A 21,865-nucleotide genomic window follows, 5' to 3' on the forward strand; every position below is an offset into this window, starting at 1 on the left:
CTGTTTGGAAATGGTCTTATATTATAACCTTTACCATGTTTGTCTATAATTTTCTTTTTTTTTTTGATCAGGTAAATTTTTATTGAACATTCTCAAAATCTAGAAGACACATCAAACACAGGATAATTCCTGAACAGCATATTACATAAACAATCTAGAAACCCATAGAGTTCCCCATAGTCCCACCCCCCACCCAACAAAAGCCTCTCTCTCTCCCCTAGTGTATTTAGCCTCCTCACGGCCACAATTCTCCATTGCAGATGATCAAATTTCTAAACGGTCCTTAACGCCTGTAATGTCAGTTCCAAATCCCGGGCTGTTAGCATATCCTCAAGAGCCACCTCTGCAGTAGCATTCACCAAAGTGTAATGTTGATCTAAGGATCTTATTACATCCTCCTAAGCACTCTCAACCATGTTAAAGAAGAAGGTGCCAACTCAGGAGTATCCAACCAGGGCGCCCACATATCTTCCCACTTCTTAATTGTCCGTCACTTTTGATATACATACTTTTCCATAACAATAGTATTATTGACTGCATTAGTGACCTCCATGATTGTAGGTACAGAGGATCCCCTCCAATGAGCCACCACCCTCTTGCGAGCTTGATATAGTATACGTGAAATTGCCAACTGGTGCCCCTCCGAAAGTGGCAAGTTCGCCACCTGATCCAAAAGGGCCATTTTAGGGTCCAGAACCATAGGACATTGATAAACATTAATAAGTAAATCAACCACATCTCCCCAAAATCAACATAGCCAGGGACAGATCCAGGTTAGGTGAATCAAGTCTGCATTAGGCATACCACATTTCCAAAAATCAGCCTCTCTAGCATAACCCTATCTTAACAAGCGTACAGCGGTTCGATATACCAGGTGAAGCAAAAAAGATGTGAAACTCTCTGCGCCTCACTAACCGACACTTTCATGACTTCTTGCAATATATCTTCCTAATCATCGTCTGTGAAGTCTCCCACATTAGCCTGCCATTTAGACTTCAAAGCTTCCAGATTTGCCACTCTTTTCGGACATCTCTGCATATATCATGGATACATTACCTCTTGATCCCCCTCTCATCACTATTCTATCCAACAAAGGGGTTCTATCACATTTATTAAGCGGGGTGAAGTGATGTTGTGTTTCACAGGCATGCCTTAGCTGCAAACATTGAAAAAAATCTTGCATTAGGAATGGAAAAGGTTTGAGATCTTCAAAAGATCGAAGTTCCCCGTCCGAATAAAGTTGCAATATTAAGTTAAGGCCTTTCCTCTCCCACAGCTCAAAGCCCTCTAATTTATTGAGCGCTGCACAAGTCGAGTTTCTCCAGATTAGGGCATGTCTCGTAACCCCATGTATACCAAGTAGTTTCTTGGCCGTATTCCACACCAGTTCATTGTCGGAATATTGAGAGCCAGGCCCTGACGAAACCGCCCCGAATCCAACGACTGTATCAGCATGTCATTTCCTACTACACATGCTAGCATATTCCCCGAGGAACTTCGTAGAGTTGAGTCCTCTTCCCCATCCTCTGAAATGCTGCAATTGTGCCAAGAGATAGTAAAGAAATGGATTATGAACTGCTAAACCCCCCTTCTCTTTATATCTACGTAGTACTTCCAACCGAATTCTAGGACCACTCCTGTCCAAATAAGCTCTGAATACTCTATTTAATTGGTAAAAAATTTGGCTAGGAATCCAGACGGGCACATTATGAAGAATATACAAAGCTTGTAGCAGGAGGACCATTTTCGTTAGGTTTACTCTGCCCACCATGCTCAATGGTAACCTGCACCAGTCCTTTACTTTTTGATGAAATTTAGCAAACAATGGGGTAAGATTTAGGCGTTCAAAATCTTGTACATTATGCCGGATATGAATTCCCAAGTATTTAAATTCTGTGACTACATTTAAGCGTCTAGTTAGTCCCGAGGGATTCTCGGGGCCCATCCCACCGGCATGATCGAGGACTTCTCCCAGTTAATAAATAGGCCAGAAATCCTTGCAAAGGAGTTGAAGACCTCCATTGCTACTTTCAGGGATGACGGCCAGTTTCCAAGGAATAGGAGCATGTCATCAGCTTATAACGCTATCTTTTCATGCAGAGTCACATATTCAAATCCCGTAATTTCAGGTGCCACACGAATTACCACCACCAAGGGCTCGAAAGCTAGAGCAAATAATAAGGGAGATAGGGGGCATCTCTGTCTAGTGCCTCTATATATGTTAAATTTATCCGAGATCTCCCCATTAACTCTGATCCTGGCCTCCGGTCTCGAGTATAATAGATGTACTCAGGCAAAATTTCCACGAAAACCCATCTTAGCTAATATAGCCCACAGATATGACCATTCGACACTGTCAAATGCCTTGGCAGCGTCCAAGGACGCAACAGCTCTAGGTTCCTTTCCGTTTGATGGCATCTGTAGATTTAAATATAACCAACGAATATTAATCGCAGTCGTTTTTCTGGCATAAAGCCAGTTTGGTCTGGATGAATAAGGCTGGTTATTACTTTAGGTAGCCGTATCGCCAGGATTTTTCCTAGAATCTTAACATCGAAATTTAAAATAGAGATAGGTCGGTACGACTCTGAAAGACAAGGATCTTTATCACCCTTGGGTATCACTACTATGATTGCTTCATTCAAGGACCGGGGCAGGTGACCATCCTCCCCAGCTGCTTCGAATACCTTCAGCACCTGTGGAAGTATTATATCCGAGTACTGTTTATATACCTCCATAGGTAGCCCATCAGTTCCCGATGCCTTGTTTCCTGCCATAAAGTCTAGAGCCTCCACCATACTAATTGGAGCCTCCAACATGGCAGCATCCAATTCCGACAAGGTAGGTAATCTAGCACTCCCCAGAAAATTGTTAAGTATATCAGAAAAACCCACCCGAGAATCATACAGTGTCCCAAAGAACTCTCTAAAAGCTGTTAAAATTCCCACAGAAGACCTCACCAGTTCCCCATTTTTATTTTTTATCTCGGTCACCATCGTGGAGCCAGATTGGGTCCTGAGCAAGGTAGCCAGCAAATGTCCTGTTCCCTCTCCTTCCCCATAGTAAGCCTGACGCTGAAAATAACGCTTATTTGTAGCCTTTGAAAGCCCGTATTGAGCTAATTGTTTTTCCGAATCCTTTAATGCACTAAAATGTGCATCTGATGGAGTTTCCAAATATTGCATTTCCGCAGAGAGAACCTCTTTCTGCAAGAGATCAACATATGCTCTAGACTTAGGGTACCGTTACATTTAGCAATGCACCAGCGATCCAGACAACGATACGACCCGGTCAGGATCACTGGTGCATCGCTAAATGGTCGCTAGTGAGCTGCCAAACAGGCAGATCTCACCAGCGGTCGGCGGTCGTTACCTGTCAGACGCGGCGATGAAGACGTCCTCCCGCCCGCGTCCACGCATCGCTCGTCGGCGCCAGCAGGACGTTCTCGCGCGATCAGCGATAGCCAGCGGGGGAGTCGGTCGGAGGTAAGTATCACACATAGCGATATTGCTAGCAATATCGCTGCTGCGTCACAAAATCGGTGACGCTTAAGCGATAATCGCTAGCGATCTCGCTTAGTGTGACAGGGCCTTTAGTCTTAACTCTGCTCACTTCCGTGATCAACAGACCCCTTAGATAGGCTTTAGACGTGTCCTATACTATTTCTCTTGGGGCTGTGCCTTCATTAACAGCAAAAAACTCTAAGTAGATCAGGAATCCTGGCATCCGCCAGAATGATAGGTATCCAGAATGCATTAAACGACCATGGTGTACGTTCCCCTCTCCCAGTCAAAGGTCGCCAAAACAGGGAGAGTGGTCTGACAGAGCTCTGGGCAAGTATTCTACTCCCCTGGTCAGCCGGACTGCCTGTGGGTTACCCAGTACCATATCAATCCTAGACAGAGAGCCATGGGAAAGGGACAGGGAGGAGTATAATCTCTTTTGTGGATTGTCTCGCCACCATACAGTCATATGTTAAAGTTTGGGCACCCCTATTAATGTTAACCTTTTTTCTTTATAACAATTTTGGTTTTTGCAACAGCTATTTCAGTTTCATATATCTAATAACTGATGGATATTTCTGGATTCAAATGAGGTTTATTGTAACAGAAAATGTTCAATCTGCATTTAAACAAAATTTTACCGGTGCAAAAGTATGGGCACCCTTATCATTTTCTTGATTTGAACACTCCCAACTACTTTTTACTGACTTCCTGAAGCACTAAATTGGTTTTGTAACCTCATTGAGCTTTGAACTTCATAGCCAGGTGTATCAAATCATGAGAAAAGGTATTTAAGGTGGCCACTTGCAAGTAGTTCTCCTAGTTGATTCTCCTATGAAGAGTGGCATCATGGGCTCCTCAAAACAACTCTCAAATGATCTGAAAACAAAAATTATTCAACATAGCTTTTCAGGGGATGGATACAAAAAGTTGTCTCAGAGATTTAACCTGTCAGTTTCCACTGTGAGGAACATAGTAAGGAAATGGAAGAACACAGGTACAGTTCTTGTTAAGCCCAGAAGTGGCAGGCCAAGAAAAATATCAGAAAGGCAGAGAAGAAGAATGGTGAGAACAGTCAAGGACAATCCACAGACCACCTCCAAAGACCTGCAGCATCATCTTGCTGCAGATGGTGTCACTGTGCATCGGTCAACAATACAGCGCACTTTGCACAAGGAGACGCTGTATGGGAGAGTTATGCGAAAGAACCCGTTTCTGCAAGCACGGCACAAACAGAGTCGCCTGAGGTATGCAAAAGCACATTTGGACAAGCCAGTTACATTTTGGAAGAAGGTCCTGTGGACTGATGAAACAAAGATTGAGTTGTTTGGTCATACAAAAAGGCATTATGCATGGAGGCTAAAAAACACAGCATTCCAAGAAAAACACTTGCTACCCACAGTAAAATTTGGTGGAGGTTCCATCATGCTTTGGGGCTGTGTGGCCAATGCTGACACCGGGAATCTTGTTAAAGTTGAGGGTCGCATGGATTCAACTCAGTATCAGCAGATTCTTGACAATAATGTGCAAGAATCAGTGACGAAGTTGACGTTACGCAGGGGATGGATATTTCAGCAAGACAATGATCCAAAACACCGCTCCAAATCTACTCAGGCATTCATGCAGAGGAACAATTACAATGTTCTGGAATGGCCATCCCAGTCCCCAGACCTGAATATCATTGAACATCTGTGGGATGATTTGAAGCGGGCTGTCCATGCTCGGCAACCATCAAACTTAACTGAACTGGAATTGTTTTGTAAACAAGAATGGTCACAAATACCTTCATCGAGGAACTCATTAATAGCTACAGGAAGCGACTAGAGGCTGTTATTTTTGCAAAAGGAGGATCTACGAAATATTAATGTCACTTTTATGTTGATGTGCCCATACTTTTGCACCGGTCAAATTTTGTTTAAATGCAGATTGCACATTTTCTGTTAGTACAATAAACCTCATTTGAATCCAGAAATATAACTGAGTCCATCAGTTATTAGATATGAGACTGAAATAGCTGTTGCAAAAACCAAAATTGTTATAAAGAAAAAAGGTTAACATTAATAGGGGTGCCCAAATTTTATCATATGACTGTATATCCGTCAGCACCACTTCAGCTAGCAGTCTCCCAAAGGGTGTCCGACCCCCCCCAGTGTTCACCCCAACCCCTGTGATTTATCTAATGAATTATGTTAAAGTCTCCCAGTATCACCATCGGGACCCCTGGATGTCTCTCTACACAGCAGAGACTCTCCTGCAGCACTATTCCAGAATACGGAGGAGGGACGTAGAGAGCCACAATCAAGCATTCAATCTCATTCAGCCTGCCTCTCAAGCATATAAACAGACCACATCAATTTTAGAATCAGATTCCAGAAATGTGGTATTCTTCCGGAACAGCACACTCACACCTCTAGAATAAGTGGAGAAAGTAGAATGAAAGCATTGCCCAACCCATCGGGGACGTATAGAGAGAAGTCTATCTTTGGTTATGCATGTTTCCTGCAGGCATATTACTTCAGTCTGGGAAGTCTTTACATAATCAAGTATTGCTTTACTTTTAGTTGATTCATTCAGGCCACGGCCGTTCCACATCAGTATTTTAAGAGTTCGGGCCGTGATAGCTATTCAAGAAAGACATAAGCAGCGGAGCATCATGAGGAAACATTTCATGCAAACATCTAGCTGCAATAGCCCCACACACCAAGAGACAATTGAGAGAAAATAGTAACAATACCTAACTCACCCCTCCCCCCCAACAAACCCAAGTCTCAGTCCAAACATAATACTAGAGGCGGGGAGTCCCTTTCTTGGCTCACCGCAAGTCCAGCTCTCCAGAAAAAAGTGGCGTTGTTAGCAGCTCACCACTGCCACCAACCAGAAGCAATGATAAGCAAACCCTTTCTATACCGCCTTCTGTTGTGAGTTCATTTTTCCCTTCACCATTGAGGTCTGATGAACTCCCTCCTCTAGTGAAGGAAGGTAGTGAGACTGATTACCAAACACCTGGGCAGATAGATGATGACTGGGTGGCTGGAATTGAGGACTGGATATAAGGCTGCCGACGCCCTTCTTCCTGGCTGATTTTCCTGCTGGATTCTTGGAGACCAGTTTGATTCCTGCATCTCAAAGCTAAGTTTTTCTGCTCTGCTTTGTACTCTTCAGTTTTGTTGTTGTTTTGCCTTGTTTTTTGGGAGTTCTGCCATCCCCGGCCGGGGGTGAGCGGAGTTCCATTTTTGTCTCTAATCTGTTGATATTTTGCTCTGTCTTCAGAATATACCTGGGTGCTGATATAGTCTTTTGAAGCCTAGCGACTTCAGGGCCTGTTTTTCCTATCAGTCGGTTGGCTCATTTTGATAGGGTTTTTGCGGATGGCAGACAGCAGCTTTCCTATCCTGTCCTATGTAGTTAGCTTGGGCCCCATCATTTGCTCAACCTATCTTTCTATCTGTGTTAGTGTTTTCATCTTGCTTCACCGTCATTATATGTTGGGGGCTGCCTATTGCTTTGGGGTCTGCTCTGGGGCAGTTTAGTTTTTCCCCTTTCTGTCTTTAGGCTATATAGTTCTCCGGCTGTGATCGAGGGGTCTAGGGCACCGTAGGAACCCCCCACGGCTACTGCTAGTTGTTGTGGATAGGTTCAGGGGTCTGCGATCCAATAGCTGCCAACCTCTCTGGTTTTTCTGGACTTAGCTGGTATTTTGTTTATTCCTCCTTCGGTGACTCATCATAACAGCCTTCCCTATTTGCTCCATATATTACAGGAGTCTTCATTACAGATCATCTGGGTATTTTTGAATATTGATGGACGGAATGGAAGAGAAAAAAAAAAAAAAAAATTCCAGAGCCCGAGCGCACCACCAGAGCAGGCCAAAAATATCCAGCAGTGTAAAAGGGGAGCTCCATCTTCTCTCCACCAACCAACCAACAGTCAATCCAGAGGGGGATATCATGAAAAATGCAAAAAAGACATTCAGCAGAGTTCAACTAACACACAGTAGTCCATGAACAGAAGATAAACTTAGGTTGCCAACTGACGTATTCTTTTCTCATTTTTGTCCAGCCAATCCAGCGCGGGTAGAGTCCATGGCTACCACTCGTAGCTTAGCTGGGTATAGCATCGAATAAGGCACTTTTAAGGAGCGCAGCCGGCGTTTAACATCTTGGAATTGCCAACTCTTATTCTGGACCTCAATGGAAAAGTCCGGGTACAAAGAGATCTGTTGGCCATCTATTAGATCCGTCTTGTCCCTGGCCTCTCTCAGGATGGCACCTCTGTCCCTATAGTGAAGGATTCGAATCAAGACAGTGCGCAGTTGCGCCCCTGGAACCTGGGGTTTGGTGGGGACCCTATGGGCTCTTTCTATTGCAAACAATAGGGACGAAACATTATTCCCAACTGACTGCCGAATCCAAGTCTCAAAATATTCCACGGCTTTATTTCCTTCTGCCTTCTCAGGGACCCCCACTATTCGTATATTATTGCGGTGCATCCAGTTTTCCAAATCATCTTGTTTGTTTGGCTCTAATTGCCTCTATCATTCCGCCGTACTGTTCCACTCGTGTTCTCACGGGCCACAATACATCTCCCACATCGTTTTGTCTTTCTTCCAGCTCAGTAGTTCCATCAGTTAATGATCTAATATCTTGCCTGATATTCCTCATCTCATCCTTAAAGTCCCTCATTTGTAGGGCCAGTGCTGCATTGCCCTGTGATACAGCATTCAGGACATCAGTGAGGGTGGGAGGATTAGCAGTCTGTGATAAAGTGACCATGTGTGCAGGATCCTGCATCTGCTCCTCAGCCTGTGTCACTATGGTTCCCCCTGCCCCTTGCACATTCTGGGGGCCATCCACCTCCTTCCGGGGGGAGATTTCGGGCTGCATCTCACCCTGATCCAATCTTTGCTTGCTGGGGCTGTTTGGAAGAGCCCCTGGCCGGGAACCGCGCATACCTCTGTAGCTTTGCAGCTGTCTCTCGCCGTCTCTCCTCTTCATGCCTCCCGGCTGTCGGCCTACACAGCAGTGTGGCACCATTTTGAGCTTCCTCCTCCACTCCTCTTCCAGGCCGTGATTTTCTCATAGTTCTCAGCTGTACACCTCCTGGTCACTGTCCACCGGCACCGCGGGCTCCAGAGGTATAGAAAAAGCTGTCCAGACCCCTCAAGGCTCAGGATGGAGTACTGCAACAGGATAAATTAACAGGAGCTCCTGAGTTCTGCTGCCTCTCACATAGCTGACTAGCTCCGCCCCCCTATAATTTTTTTTCTAATCTCCAGAGACAACTCTTTCCTTCGCTTCCTCTGGTCCATGCTGAGTGTGATACACACCATGTCACCAAACAGCACAGTGAGTATCTGTAGCCTCTATACAGGCCACTCACTGATTCCAAGATTGTAGACACCTGTGATGCTAAGTAGTGGACACACCGCGATTTAACATGTCCATTTTCTCACATTTTAAGGGGTACCATCATTTCTGTCCAGGCCTATATCATGATTTTTATTTATTTTTTTTTAAACTCTGTGGAAGCATGGCTGAAAAGCTATGTCTGACTTTCATTTGTTCATGTTCATAGATTTTGTCATGATTCAAACCGGGTTTTGAGCCCTGCCTTCCCTTTTCCCAGGTCCGGTCATGTCAAGGGTTAACCTTGCTCAGCCTCAGTCTGGGTTCAGGTTGGCTATTTATCACCGCTTACTGCAGGCGGTGTAGTTGATAGTCTTTTGCCTAGTGCTGCTGTAAGTCGACTCTGATTTGTCCTGCTGTGTGTGTTGTCTGAACCCGTGTCTCTGTTTCCCCCATCATTCCCATTTTGACTCCGTGTTCCCCTTTCGTGTATTGACCTCTCGGCTTTGACTTGGCTTATATCCGGACGTGCTTCTGTTTTTTGTCCTTTTGGCTTATCTGCTCCTGACGTTCTCGGCTTGCCTCTGACCCTGTGTTTGCTCATTCCGTTTGGTACTGTGTTATAGTGTGTTGCTAAGGCCTCTTTCACACTTCCGTTTTTGACAATCAGTCAAGTTCCGCCAATTTTGAAAAAAAACAGATCCGCCATTTTTCTTTGCGGATCTTTTTTTTCCCCATTCTCTTTCATTATTGGCGGATCCTGACTGATTGCCGTCCGTTGCATCCGTTTTTTTGAGGATCCGCCACAATGTTAGTGTCCGTCAACATCCTCAAAGATTTCCAAACGGAGCTTGTAACGTTTTTTTTGCCGGCGGATCCTCCAGACACTGAATTAACCCCAAATTCTGTCTGGGTGCCGGACAAAAAAAAAAAAAAAAATCTCTCTCTCTCTAGCGTTTCCTTTAAATTTCCTCATTTTCAGGATCAGTCTAAAAACGGATCCTGTGCCATCCGCTCAGAACGGATCCGCTCGTCTGCCTTTTTGGCAGATTGTAACTGATGAAAATAATCTGAAGTGTGAAAGAGGCCTTAACTGGGACTGTTTTGATTACTCTGCTGCCACCTGTGGTAACCGGGGTGCTGCACTGCAAGTCTGCTCTGTGTAGGTGCAGTTCTGCTTCCACTCTACAGTCATGGCCAAAAGTTTTGAGAATGACACAAATATTATTTTTTACAAAGTCTACTGCTTCATTTTTTCTAATGGCAATTTGCATATACTCCAGAATGTTATAAAGAGTGATCAGCTTAACAGCAATTATTTGCAAAGTCAATATTTGCCTAGAAAATGAACTTTATCCCCCAAAACACATTTCAACATCATTGCAGCCCTGCCTTAAAAGGACCAGCTAACATCGTTTCAGTGATTGCTCCATTAACACAGGTGTGGCTGTTGATGAGGACAGGGCTGGAGATCAATCTGTCATGATTAAGTAAGAATGACACCACTGGACACTTTAAAAGGAGGCTGGTGCTTGGCATCATTGTTTCTCTTCTGTTAACCATGGTTATCTCTAAAGAAACACGTGCAGTCATCATTGCACTGCACAAAAATGGCCTAACAGGGAAGAGTATCGCAGCTAGAAAGATTGCACCTCAGTCAACAATCTATCGCATCATCAAGAACTTCAAGGAGAGAGGTTCCCTTGTTGCCAAAAAGGCTCCAGGGCGCCCAAGACAGACCAGCAAGCGCCAGGACCGTCTCTTAAAAGTGTTTCAGCTGCGGGATCAGGCTACCAGCAGTGCAGAGCTTGCTCAGGAATGGCAGCAGGCAGGTGTGAGTGCATCTGCATGCACTGTGAGGCGGAGACTCTTGGAGCAAGGCCTGGTTTCAAGGAGGGCAGCAAAGAAGCCACTTCTCTCCAGAAAAAACATCATGGACAGACTGATATTCTGCAAGAGGTACAGGGAGTGGACTGCTGAGGACTGGGGTAAAGTCATTTTCACTCATGAATCCCCTTTTCGATTGTTTGGGACATCTGGAAAACGGCTTATTCGGAGAAGCCCAGGTGAGCGCTACCACCAGTCTTGTCTCATGCCAACTGTCAAGCATCCTGAAACCATTCATGTGTGGGGTTGCTTCTCAGCCAAGGGAATGGGCTCTCTCTCAGTCTTGCCTAAAAACACAGCCATGAATAAAGAATGGTACCAGAATGTCCTCCAAGAGCAACTTCTCCCAACCGTCCAAGAGCAGTTTGGCGATCAACAATGCCTTTTTCAACATGATGGAGCACCTTGCCATAAAGCAAAGGTGATAACTAAATGGCTCAGGGAACAAAACAGAGATTTTGGGACCATGGCCTGGAAACTCCCCAGATCTTAATCCCATTGAGAACTTGTGGTCAATCATCAAGAGACGGGTGGACAAACAAAAACCTTCAAATTCAGACAAAATAAAAGCATTGATTTTGCAAGAATGGACTGCTATCAGTCAGGATTTGATCCCGAAGTTGATTGAGAGCATGTCAGGGAGAATTGCAGAGGTCCTGAAGAAGAAGGGTCAACACTGCAAATATTGACTTGCTGCATTAACTCATTCTAACTGTCAATATAACCTTTTGTTACTCATAATATGATTGTAATTATATTTCTGTATGTTATAAAAACCATGTGACAAACACACATAAAAACCTGAGGGCAGCAGATCATGTGAAAATATAATATTTGTGTCATTCTCAAAACTTTTGGCCATGACTGTATTACCATCTAGTGGAGCCTGCACCCATCTGCACTGCAGCAGCCTGACAGATTTTTTTATTTATTACTTTTGTCAGATTCAAGCTATTTCTGTGACCATTCTGTGTTTTTCTGCAATTAAACGAGGGGTACCAACAATTTTGACCACGTGTGTAATTACAGCAGAATATGTGACTTCTCTGCATTTAGTGATCACTACTCACCTGGGTAGTCATATGTAGGAATCTCCTCTTTACACCGCTCATCACCCCTCACATATGTCTCTGTAGTATTAATATGGGTCAGATCTTCACCCTGAAACAAATATTGTAAAAGTCACCGACAGATGGAGAAGTCCCATCTATGATCAGCTCTAATCCTGCCATCTCCACCGCTCTCATTACACAAGTATAAAACATATAATACTGGTGGATAAAACAAGACTGAGCACAAGACCTTCACAGTCGTCTACACATCATAGGGGAGATCTCATGACACCTTCTCTCCATCTACCTGATGATCCTGAGGAACATTGGGATCTTCTTGGTTACAGTTCTGTGGAAGAAGAGGCCGGGGACATCTCTCTGGTGTTGTCCTCTTACTGGATAGATCTGGAGGAGGAAACACATACAGGGACTGAATTCATTCTTTACATACAGATAATTATAGGCCGTGTGTACTTAGTCCTGTCTATTACCTGGTGATGTGAGGGGCTGGGGAACCTCCATCATGACGTCCTTGTACAGATCTTTGTGTACTTCTAAATACTCCCACTCCTCCATGGAGAAATAGATGGCGACATCCTGACACCTTATAGGAACCTGACACATACAACGATACAGTCATCCCCCCCGATCCCTTCATAGTGTTACTGTATAATGTCCCAGCATTCCCAGCAGTGTCACCTCTCCAGTCAGCAGCTCAATCATCTTGTAGGCGAGTTCTAGGATCTTCTGGTGATTGATGTCCTCACGTATCAGGGGGTGAGGTGGAGGCCCCGTGATAGGGCTCAGGGGTCTTCCCCATCCCTCAGACACAGGGTCCTGACAGCGCTCACTAGAGGTCTTCTTCACTACTGTGTAATCCTGGTTATGGAGAGACACATTAATAAATCTCACTACAGACAGTTCCAGAGTCCTCACCTCTCCAGTTCTGTCCATCTGTTATTCCCATAGATAAGAATGATGTAATGTGACGTCATCAGAATCTCTCACCTCTCCAGTAAGCCGGAAGAGGATCTCTAGGGTGAGGTGTAATATCTTCTCCATCTTGTCCGTAGCCATTCGTTAAAGTTTAAAGTAAATTTTCTAGAAGATAATTATACCGATTGTATCTGCCAGGATCCTAAATGGAAGGAAGATCAGCTGATGAAGAATCATACAAAATACCATGGGAAAACAAGACACAGGAGAAGTGATGTTGGTATAGCGTAAGGACATGTGCACACTATGTCTTTTCAGGTGGACATGTCCTGTAATGAATCCGAAAAGTGCAAAAGTTGGACCATAATGCACAAAAATGGAAAACAGCTCACTGTTCATAGTTGCAGTTTTTCACCTTCTATTAACCCCTTGAGGTTTCTAAAGCTGCAAAACAGTTACAAGAAGTGACCTGAAAGCTGCAGATAGCACGCCAAAAAAATGGCATCTCAGGACCCCGTCCGTTCTGAGGTCCAGAGACTGTGCCTATAGTGAGGTCACAGGACTCATTCTGTTACGAATCCATGAAAAAAAAAAAAAAAGAAAAAGGATTGTCCAGGAAGGCATCAATGTGCAGTGTACGATACGGTGAGTAGAGATGTGCGAACTTGTCGGAAAACATTTGCCAATCTCAAATTCGGCACGAACGTAGCACATTCGGATTAGTGTTCCCGAGCAAAGTTCGAGCACATGTCGGTAAATGATCGTGTTTCCAATAATGCTTTAATTAGGTGTCACGGGGTTTCCACAGCAGAAAGTGGCCAGAAGAAGACACCAGCGACTGATTGCTCCTACTCCTGAGCTGAAAAGCACTTCTTTTTAATGTTGTATATTTCTTTTGGAAGAACAGGGGTTAAGCGACCATGTTGGAAACTCTGAGCTCTCAGCTGTGCTCGGTTAGCCATTCCCATCCCCTTTATAATCTGGGTCCTGATTCAAACCCACGTTAGAGCTAGCATTTATTTCATGGCTTAGGAGGAGAGGTGTTCACATGAAAAGGAGTTATCTGTGACTGTTGCGTGGTTTGTAAGTGTGGTAATTCCATTCCCCCCTCCACTCCCCGATGCATTACTCTGTTATATGTAAGTGAATATTTGTATGCATGGTGTTTTCAGTTTACCCTTGTTTGTGTAGCCTTGTTTGTTGGGTTTGTGTGCTGCAGTGCACAGTAGCGCCCTTCTTCCCTGGGTGTGGGGAGAAGGAAGAGAACAGATGGAGGGCTAACTCAGCACATAAGGCAAGGGTGGCTGCCTCGGCATCTTCACCTTCAGAAGTATCCCTGGGAACAGGGCGAGCTAGGGCACCCCCTAGTGTTAGCGACAGGGAAGGAGCTCCTTGTCCCAGGTCACCTGACAGCTGAGTCATGACATTAGGACTGTGGCTAGGTTGAGGGGGGGGGGTTCGTGTTTGATGAGGGGAAAGACTCAGGAGACCCCATTTGCTAGTCAAAATCATTAGGCCTAATTTTGAGGTTCAGCCAGAAGGCCCCATCTGCTAATCAAAATCATTATGGCCAATAGTGTTGTGCAGGCCACAGTCCACATTTCTTACTCAAAGTCATTTGGGCTAACACTATGTTGCAGTCAGGACTACAGAGGTCACATTTACTAATCAAAATAGTTTGGGATAATACTCTGATGCAGGCACCAGTCCACATTTCAACATGTTAATCTTTTGTGCTAATTCTGTGGTCTAGCCACACTATATCAGCCAATAAATACTGATTATTAAATTAGTGACAGGTGACTTACAGGTCTGGGCCCAGGGTTGTGAAACAGCTAGTTAAAAGAGGGGAAGGGTACAGCCAATTTGAGTGGGATAAAGTAGGGTTGTGGTGGAAGGGAGAACAGGCTTGGTGTTCGAGGTTTACGTGGAGCAGGTGGTAATGTTGCTGAAAACTCTACTGAACAAACATCGTCCTATCCAAAGACAACTGACAACTTGTGTTACTGGACAGAATACTCAACTCCCTTTCTTTTGCAGCCACACAGCGGTGCACCTTGTAAATGAGGGCCAGAAAGGGCATGTGCTCCAGTAGATGGCAAGCACTGCATCAAGTGGCCTCTCTGCCTCTTTCTCCACCTAAACATAACACAGTGCAGAGCTCAGAGGTGGCACCAGAATTACCCTTGTTAATCCCCAAATCATAACTCTCCAACCGCCCAACTCACCCAGAGTACTAATCGTATAATTGAATGCATGTATGCACAGGCCAGGGCCTTGGACAGGGATTGGACCAGCATTTCTAGCTTAAACATTGATCAGTAACAGGTGGATGAGTGACAGGTGTAGGCCTGGCGCTGAGTACCCTGCAAAATTCAGGCAACAAACATGTGGGAGACAAAAATTTTCCAAAAATTAGGAGTAGACACCACTGAAATGTCATCAATTTCCCCACAGTAGAAATAGTATAATGAGGCTCTGGCACTCTTTCCACTACAGGCAAGCCACCAGATGAAGATACAACTTAATCTTGATATTTCCAAACATTGTTAGCAACAATAGCAACAGCAGGCACAGATCCACAACAAAGGTGTCACATACTACAATAACGCAAGAACAATGCAGCCTACTGAAAACTACACCATCGCCCAGTCTGCGATTGGGGTGCAAAAGTCATTGGAGATCCAGGACTTGTTTATCTTGATGAAAGTTAGGCCGTGCAGCCATTTTTGAAGACCAAAATGCAGAAGGGTCCAAATTTTCCCTGATGGTATTGCTATTGAGCTGAACATACTCCTGCACCATTCTCTCCAGTCATTCAAGAGTCACACTTGCACTGTCTTCTTCTGGTGCATGTGCTAGTCTAAAAAATGTGTGAAGTGACTCACAGAAATTGCTTATGCCACTTACACTGCTGATGCTAATGCTCTTGAACGTTCCCAGGGTTGAAACTCTATAACTGTGATGCACTAATTGTGCGTGACTTCTGTCTTGGGAAAAACCACTCTTAATTTTGTGTACAAGCGTGTTTCGATACTCCAGCAGCATATGCGCATCCCATTACAGGGGGAAAGCATCTGGCAAAATTTACTCTTGTACCGTGGATCTAACAGAGTGGCAATGCAGTAGCCAGCACTATTTCTAATCCTAAAAATATGGACATCATGTTGTAGATAGTGCAGTAAGAAGGCGCTCATATGTGGGGCGCTTCCATGAGGTCCGAGTTCATTGTGTCTTGGTGGCAGGGTAACACTCAAGCTTGCTTACTACATCGTCTCCCACCAACCACAGTCAGAGTGGGGATCATTATCTTCATCTCCTCACTGTTGCACGCCGATCATCTCTTACTCCTTGTCCTCCTCCATTTGTTCCTCAGCTCCTGCACTTTCACTAACAGTTTGTCCGGTACCATGACCCCCCCCCCCCTCGATCGCTGTAATCCACCCTCCCATGGCACGCTTGTGCAACAACAGTCCAGAACTTTGAGATATTGATATCACTTCTTCATCTTCCACCTCTTCCTTTGGGACCACCACAACCTCCTGCAGACTATTCAAAGTATGCTCCAGCATGAAGATGACCAGAATAGTGATGCTTATGATGACATAGTCAGCAAAAACCATTCTAATAGCCATTTCTAAACTGTGCACAAAGGTGCCAAGGTCCTTCCTCTGTGCTCACTACGTAAGCTTGAGTTTCACCACATCTGTACTAAGTTGGCCCAGGCTTTGCAAAAGGGCATATTGCACCAGGGCTCATCGCTGCTGCCACAGTCACTGCAACATGTGGAGAGTTAAATTCCACCATGTTGGCAGATCACAAATAAAACGGTTAACCAGTAGGCCAAAAGATGTCTGTAGCGATGCACGTTGATGACCTACGGGGTGCAAATGGCGGAAGTGACAACACAGCGATCGTGCTTTCTGCTGGAGCGCATCCAGGCCGGATAGTGGTAGAGATATTTCTGAACCACCACCTTGAGGATGTAAGGTACGTGTGTAAGCTTGACCCCCTCTGTGGGGAAGGCAACATGTTCCCACCGTTATCGCACACCCCATTCCCTGCATCCAGTTTGTGTGGAGACTGCCATTGTTCAAACTCGGCGTGGATAGCTGTCCACAACTCTTAAGCTGTGTGACTGCAATTTCCAAGGCATATTAATTTAAACACTGCCTGATTGTGGTGAGACCTGACTGCACAGTAAGTCTGAGTGCACACGTACTTTTTTGCCCTGCGGATTTTTCCGCGCAGAATTGAAGAAATCCGCAGGTCAAATGACCTGCATTTTTCCTGTGGATTTCTTCCATTTTTAATGCGGTTTTCTACTGCGGTTTTCCCCCTGCAGATTTGGAGACTGGGGAGGTGGAAAACCGCACAAAAGTGACATGCTGCAGATTTTGTACCGCAGGAAAACCGTGCGGAAAAATCGGCAGCGTCTGCACAGCGTTTTTATTTTTCATTGATTTACATGCTACTGTAAATCACACTGCAGATCCGCAGGAATTCTGCATTGTGTGCACACAGTCTAAGGGGGGGGGGATTCTATCTGCAATGTTGGAATGCGTGTCTCATTAAGAGAAAGGTTGAAGCCGCAGGTGGAGGTCCTACAAGAGGTGGAGGAGGAAGTGTTAGATACAGAGGTTTGTCCCACAAGCCTTGGTTATTCCAAGACTTGGTGTGTATTGACACCTTGGCATCTAGTGGTTTAGTTCACCATCCCTTATTGTGTAGTGGTTTATTTCTCCATCCCCTGGTAAGTAGTGGTTTAGTTATCCAATACTAGGTGTTTAGTAATTTATTTTTCCAACCCCTGTTGTCTAGTAGTTTAGTTCTCCATCCTCTGCTGTGTAGTGGTTTACTTCTCCATCCCAAAGGATTCCAAGACTTATGGACCAGCCCCTTCCCCACCCGTCCCAACAGCCACCCAGTGCCCAAACAGCAAGATGTAATGACCCCTGGCCATGATTGCTCATCCAGATGTCAGTAGTGAAATGCAGACAGGCAGACATTGATTTTTTCAAGTAACGGCTGACGTCTGCGACATGCTGTCATAGCGCAGGCAAAGCTTTTTTACATAAATAATGGCGACTGGGCAACTGGAACTGTGACTGCGATGGCCATCAGCTTTTGGAAAGTGACGTACACCAGGAAGAAAAGCAGCATTTCCACGGCAAACGGATTGGAGATGATGAAGTTCAAGCTGTTAGCTATGCCATGTGTAGGAGGAAACAATCTTTTACATGACCACAACTGCGGGACCAAGGGCTTGCTGCAGTGCGGAGAGAATGGAGTAAGGAGAACACGACAAACTGCTGGACTGTGAATGAGGTGCAGACGGAGATGTTATCATGTAGTGAGAAAGATGTGATGTGTTTGGTCACTGAGATCTGTCAAGAACAGCAGGCATGTACACATCCGTAACAGCTGATGGGCTGTCACTCACCGCAACTGTAGTGGGTAAACAAGTGGAGTTTCTGAGGCCGGAGACTTGTGTGAGAACACTTACCACAGTGATGGAGGAGGAAGAAGCAGCAGACGTGGATGGTTGATTGGGCAGACGGTGGGTGGTGAGGCACACTAGGCCACATATTAGCGCTGTGAGTTTCCCAGAATAATGCATGTTGATCGCTCATGTGCCGCTTCATGCATGCAGTAGTCAATATATTGCAATCTTTGCCTCTGAGTTTTTTTTTTTTTTTTGTTTTTTTTTTACAAAGTTGGCAGATTACCTGCATTGGGTGTCAAAAAAGCCCCAGCCTAGGCAACTCTTACCACCCATGCGAACTGCACACCTGCCATCATTGCTGGCCACAACCAGAGTAGTGGCTGAGGTTGCAGTGCTTCTCCAGGTTGCAACACTCACACATCTATGGTTCCCCACAGTCAGTTGGGTGGATGGAAAGTTGTGACATGGGGGAAAACAAGGGTGATTGGGTGCCAACACTGAGGACTGTACTGTGTGTGATGTCAAGGTGGAGGAAAAGGAGGAGAGATCACTTAACGCAGCGCTTGCCATCCACTGTATACAGCACATGGTCTTTCTGGCCCTCATCTACAAGGTGTAGATGAGTGCATCCCGCAAGCTCTGTGCCTCAAGGTAACCCTGAACTCTGATCTCTCCTTCAAAATACATATCCATGCCATTTCCACTTCCTGCTGACAAAAACTCAAAAATATTTCCCGGATCCGCACATTCCTTAATCAAGTATCTGCAAACCCCTAGTTCATGCATTCATCATCTTCTGTCTCGACAATTGCAGTCTTGTATCTCTCCAATCTATCCTAAACTCTGCTGCCTGACTAATCCACCTAACCCCCACCCCCACACTATTCCCCAGCCTCTCCCCTCTGTTAATCCCTACACTGGCTCCCCATTACTCAGACACCAGTTGAAAACCCTAACAATGGCATACAAAACCTTCCAAAATCTGTGGCCTCCATACATCTGTGACCTCATGTCCCAAAACTTACCTGCAGGCAACCTTCGATCCTCATAAGACTCCTTCTCAACTCCCCTCTTATCTCCTCTTATCATAATCACATACAAGAATTCTCCTGCACATCCCCCCTACTCTGGAAGTCTCTACCCCAACATACCATGCTCTCGCCTACTGTAGAAACCTTCAGAAGGAACCTGAAAAACCACCTCTCCCGACAAGCCTACAACCCGCAGTAACCATCTCTCCACCATACCGCTGCACAAGCAGCTCTACCCTCACCTATTGTATCCTCACTCATCCCTTGTAGACTGTGATCCCTCACGGGGAAGGTCCTCTCTCCTTCTGTATCAGTCAGTGACTTGCATTGTTTAAGATTATTGTACTTGTTTTTATTATGTACACCCCTTTACACATAAATTGTGCTATAACAAATAATACCGCTGAGCAGCTGCCAAAGAAAGGGAGTGGAGTAGCCCATCCAGTAACAGAAGATGTCAAAATGCTGCACAATTATACTATTCCTACTGTGGGAAGTTGATGCCACTTTGGGCATGTGTGACAATTATTTTCTGAAATGTGGAGAAACCAAGTTGGGTCTCCTTCATGTGTGCTGCCTGAATTTGGCAGAGCTCTCAGAGCACCAGGCCTTCACCTGTCACTCATCCACCTGTTCCTGATCAGTGTTTCAGATAGAAATGCTGCTCCAAGCTCTGCTCCAGGCATCCATGCTGCACAATTATACTGTCTGTACTTTGGGTCAATTGGTGACACTTTTCCTGGTGTCTGCCCCTAATTTCAGCTGTGTGAGAAGCTTTTTGGCCCCTGAAGGTGTTGTCTATGCGATTGGTTTTGCCTCCCACTGAATTCAATGGGGTTCGGGTATGTTTGTCAAACCGGGACGTTAGACGAACCGAACCTTGAAAGTTTCCCTCATCTCTAATGGGGAGCAACTGCTGTGAGACGCGGCCTCCTCCAGAGCGTCTGTGTGATTAGATGAATAGAAGATAAAGGAGCCTCCAGCACCGACCTCCACCTACAGAGCCGCACTCCACATAGAGAATAATGGGGCCTCCAGCACCGACCTCCACCCGCAGAGCCGCACTCCACATAAAGAATAATGGAGCCTCCAGCACCGACCTCCACCCGCAGAGCCGCACTCAACATAGAGAATAATGGGGCCTCCAGCACTGACCTCCACCCGCAGAGCCACACTCCACATAGAGAATAATGGGGCCTCCAGCACCGACCTCCACCCGCAGAGCCGCACTCCACATAGAGAATAATGGGGCCTCCAGCAACGACCTCCACCCACAGAGCCACACTCCACATAGAGAATAATGGAGCCACCGGCAACGACCTCCACCCACAGAGCCACACTCCACATAGAGAATAATGGAGCCTCCGGCACCGACCTCCACCCGCAGAGCCACACTCCACATAGAGAATAATGGAGCCTCCGGCACCGACCTCCACCCGCAGAGCCACACTCCACATAGAGAATAATGGAGCCTCCAGCACCGACCTCCACCCGCAGAGCCGCACTCCACATAGAGAATAATGGAGCCTCCGGCACCGACCTCCACCCGCAGAGCCACACTCCACATAGAGAATAATGGAGCCTCCAGCACCGACCTCCACCCGCAGAGCCGCACTCCACATAGAGAATAATGGAGCCTCCGGCACCGACCTCCACACGCAGAGCCGCACACCACATAGAGAATAATGGAGCCTCCGGCACCGACCTCCACCCGCAGAGCCGCACTCCACATAGAGAATAATGGAGCCTCCAGCACCGACCTCCACCCGCAGAGCCGCACTCCACATAGAGAATAATGGAGCCTCCGGCACCGACCTCCACCCGCAAAGCCGCACTCCACATAGAGAATAATGGAGCCTCCGGCACCGACCTCCACACGCAGAGCCGCACACCACATAGAGAATAATGGAGCCTCCGGCACCGACCTCCACCCGCAGAGCCGCACTCCACATAGAGAATAATGGAGCCTCCAGCACCGACCTCCACCCGCAGAGCCGCACTCCACATAGAGAATAATGGAGCCTCCGGCACCGACCTCCACACGCAGAGCCGCACACCACATAGAGAATAATGGAGCCTCCGGCACCGACCTCCACCCGCAGAGCCGCACTCCACATAGAGAATAATGGAGCCTCCGGCACCGACCTCCACCCGCAGAGCCGCACTCCACATAGAGAATAATGGGGCCTCCGGCACCGACCTCCACCCGCAGAGCCGCACTCCACATAGAGAATAATGGAGCCTCCAGCACCGACCTCCACCCGCAGAGCCGCACTCCACATAGAGAATAATGGAGCCTCCGACACCGACCTCCACCCGCAAAGCCGCACTCCACATATATGGCTGCTCTGTGCGCACAGGACCTGTGATGAGGTCACAGGAGGGGAGGAGTCAGGGGTCACATGATCAGAGGCCTCAGTGTGCGCAGGACTCTTCTGTGCTGGTTGTCATGGTGTTGGATGAGGGAAGTTTATGTGTGGGGTCAGGAGGGGTTTCCAGTGTGGATGGAGCGGAGCCGTGTGTGTACGAGGTGTACGGAGAGGAGCCGTGTGTGTACGAGGTGTACGGAGCGGAGCTGTGTGTGTACGAGGTGTATGGAGCGGAGCCGTGTGTGTACGAGGTGTACGGAGCGGAGCCGTGTGTGTACGAGGTGTACGGAGCGGAG

General features: G+C 46.3%; 1 protein-coding gene across 1 annotated transcript in view; it reads right to left on the reverse strand.

The window, feature by feature from the left end:
- Positions 1-13,199, reverse strand: part of LOC141094304 (uncharacterized) — a 29,531-nt gene extending 16,332 nt beyond the window's left edge. The window contains exons 1-5 of the mRNA XM_073580139.1: positions 12,796-13,199; positions 12,487-12,666; positions 12,279-12,402; positions 12,095-12,192; positions 11,806-11,896 (exon numbers count right to left, since the gene is read on the reverse strand). Coding sequence (XP_073436240.1) covers positions 11,806-11,896; positions 12,095-12,192; positions 12,279-12,402; positions 12,487-12,666; positions 12,796-12,864 — 562 coding nt within the window. The 5' untranslated portion in view covers positions 12,865-13,199. The remainder of the gene's footprint in view (positions 1-11,805; positions 11,897-12,094; positions 12,193-12,278; positions 12,403-12,486; positions 12,667-12,795) is intronic.
- Between the last annotated feature and the right edge of the window lie 8,666 nt (positions 13,200-21,865).

The sequence above is a fragment of the Dendrobates tinctorius genome, unplaced genomic scaffold (genome assembly GCF_039654945.1).
Source record: "Dendrobates tinctorius isolate UK_male_01 unplaced genomic scaffold, ASM3965494v1 ptg000063l, whole genome shotgun sequence".
NCBI classification, from domain to species: domain Eukaryota; kingdom Metazoa; phylum Chordata; class Amphibia; order Anura; family Dendrobatidae; genus Dendrobates; species Dendrobates tinctorius.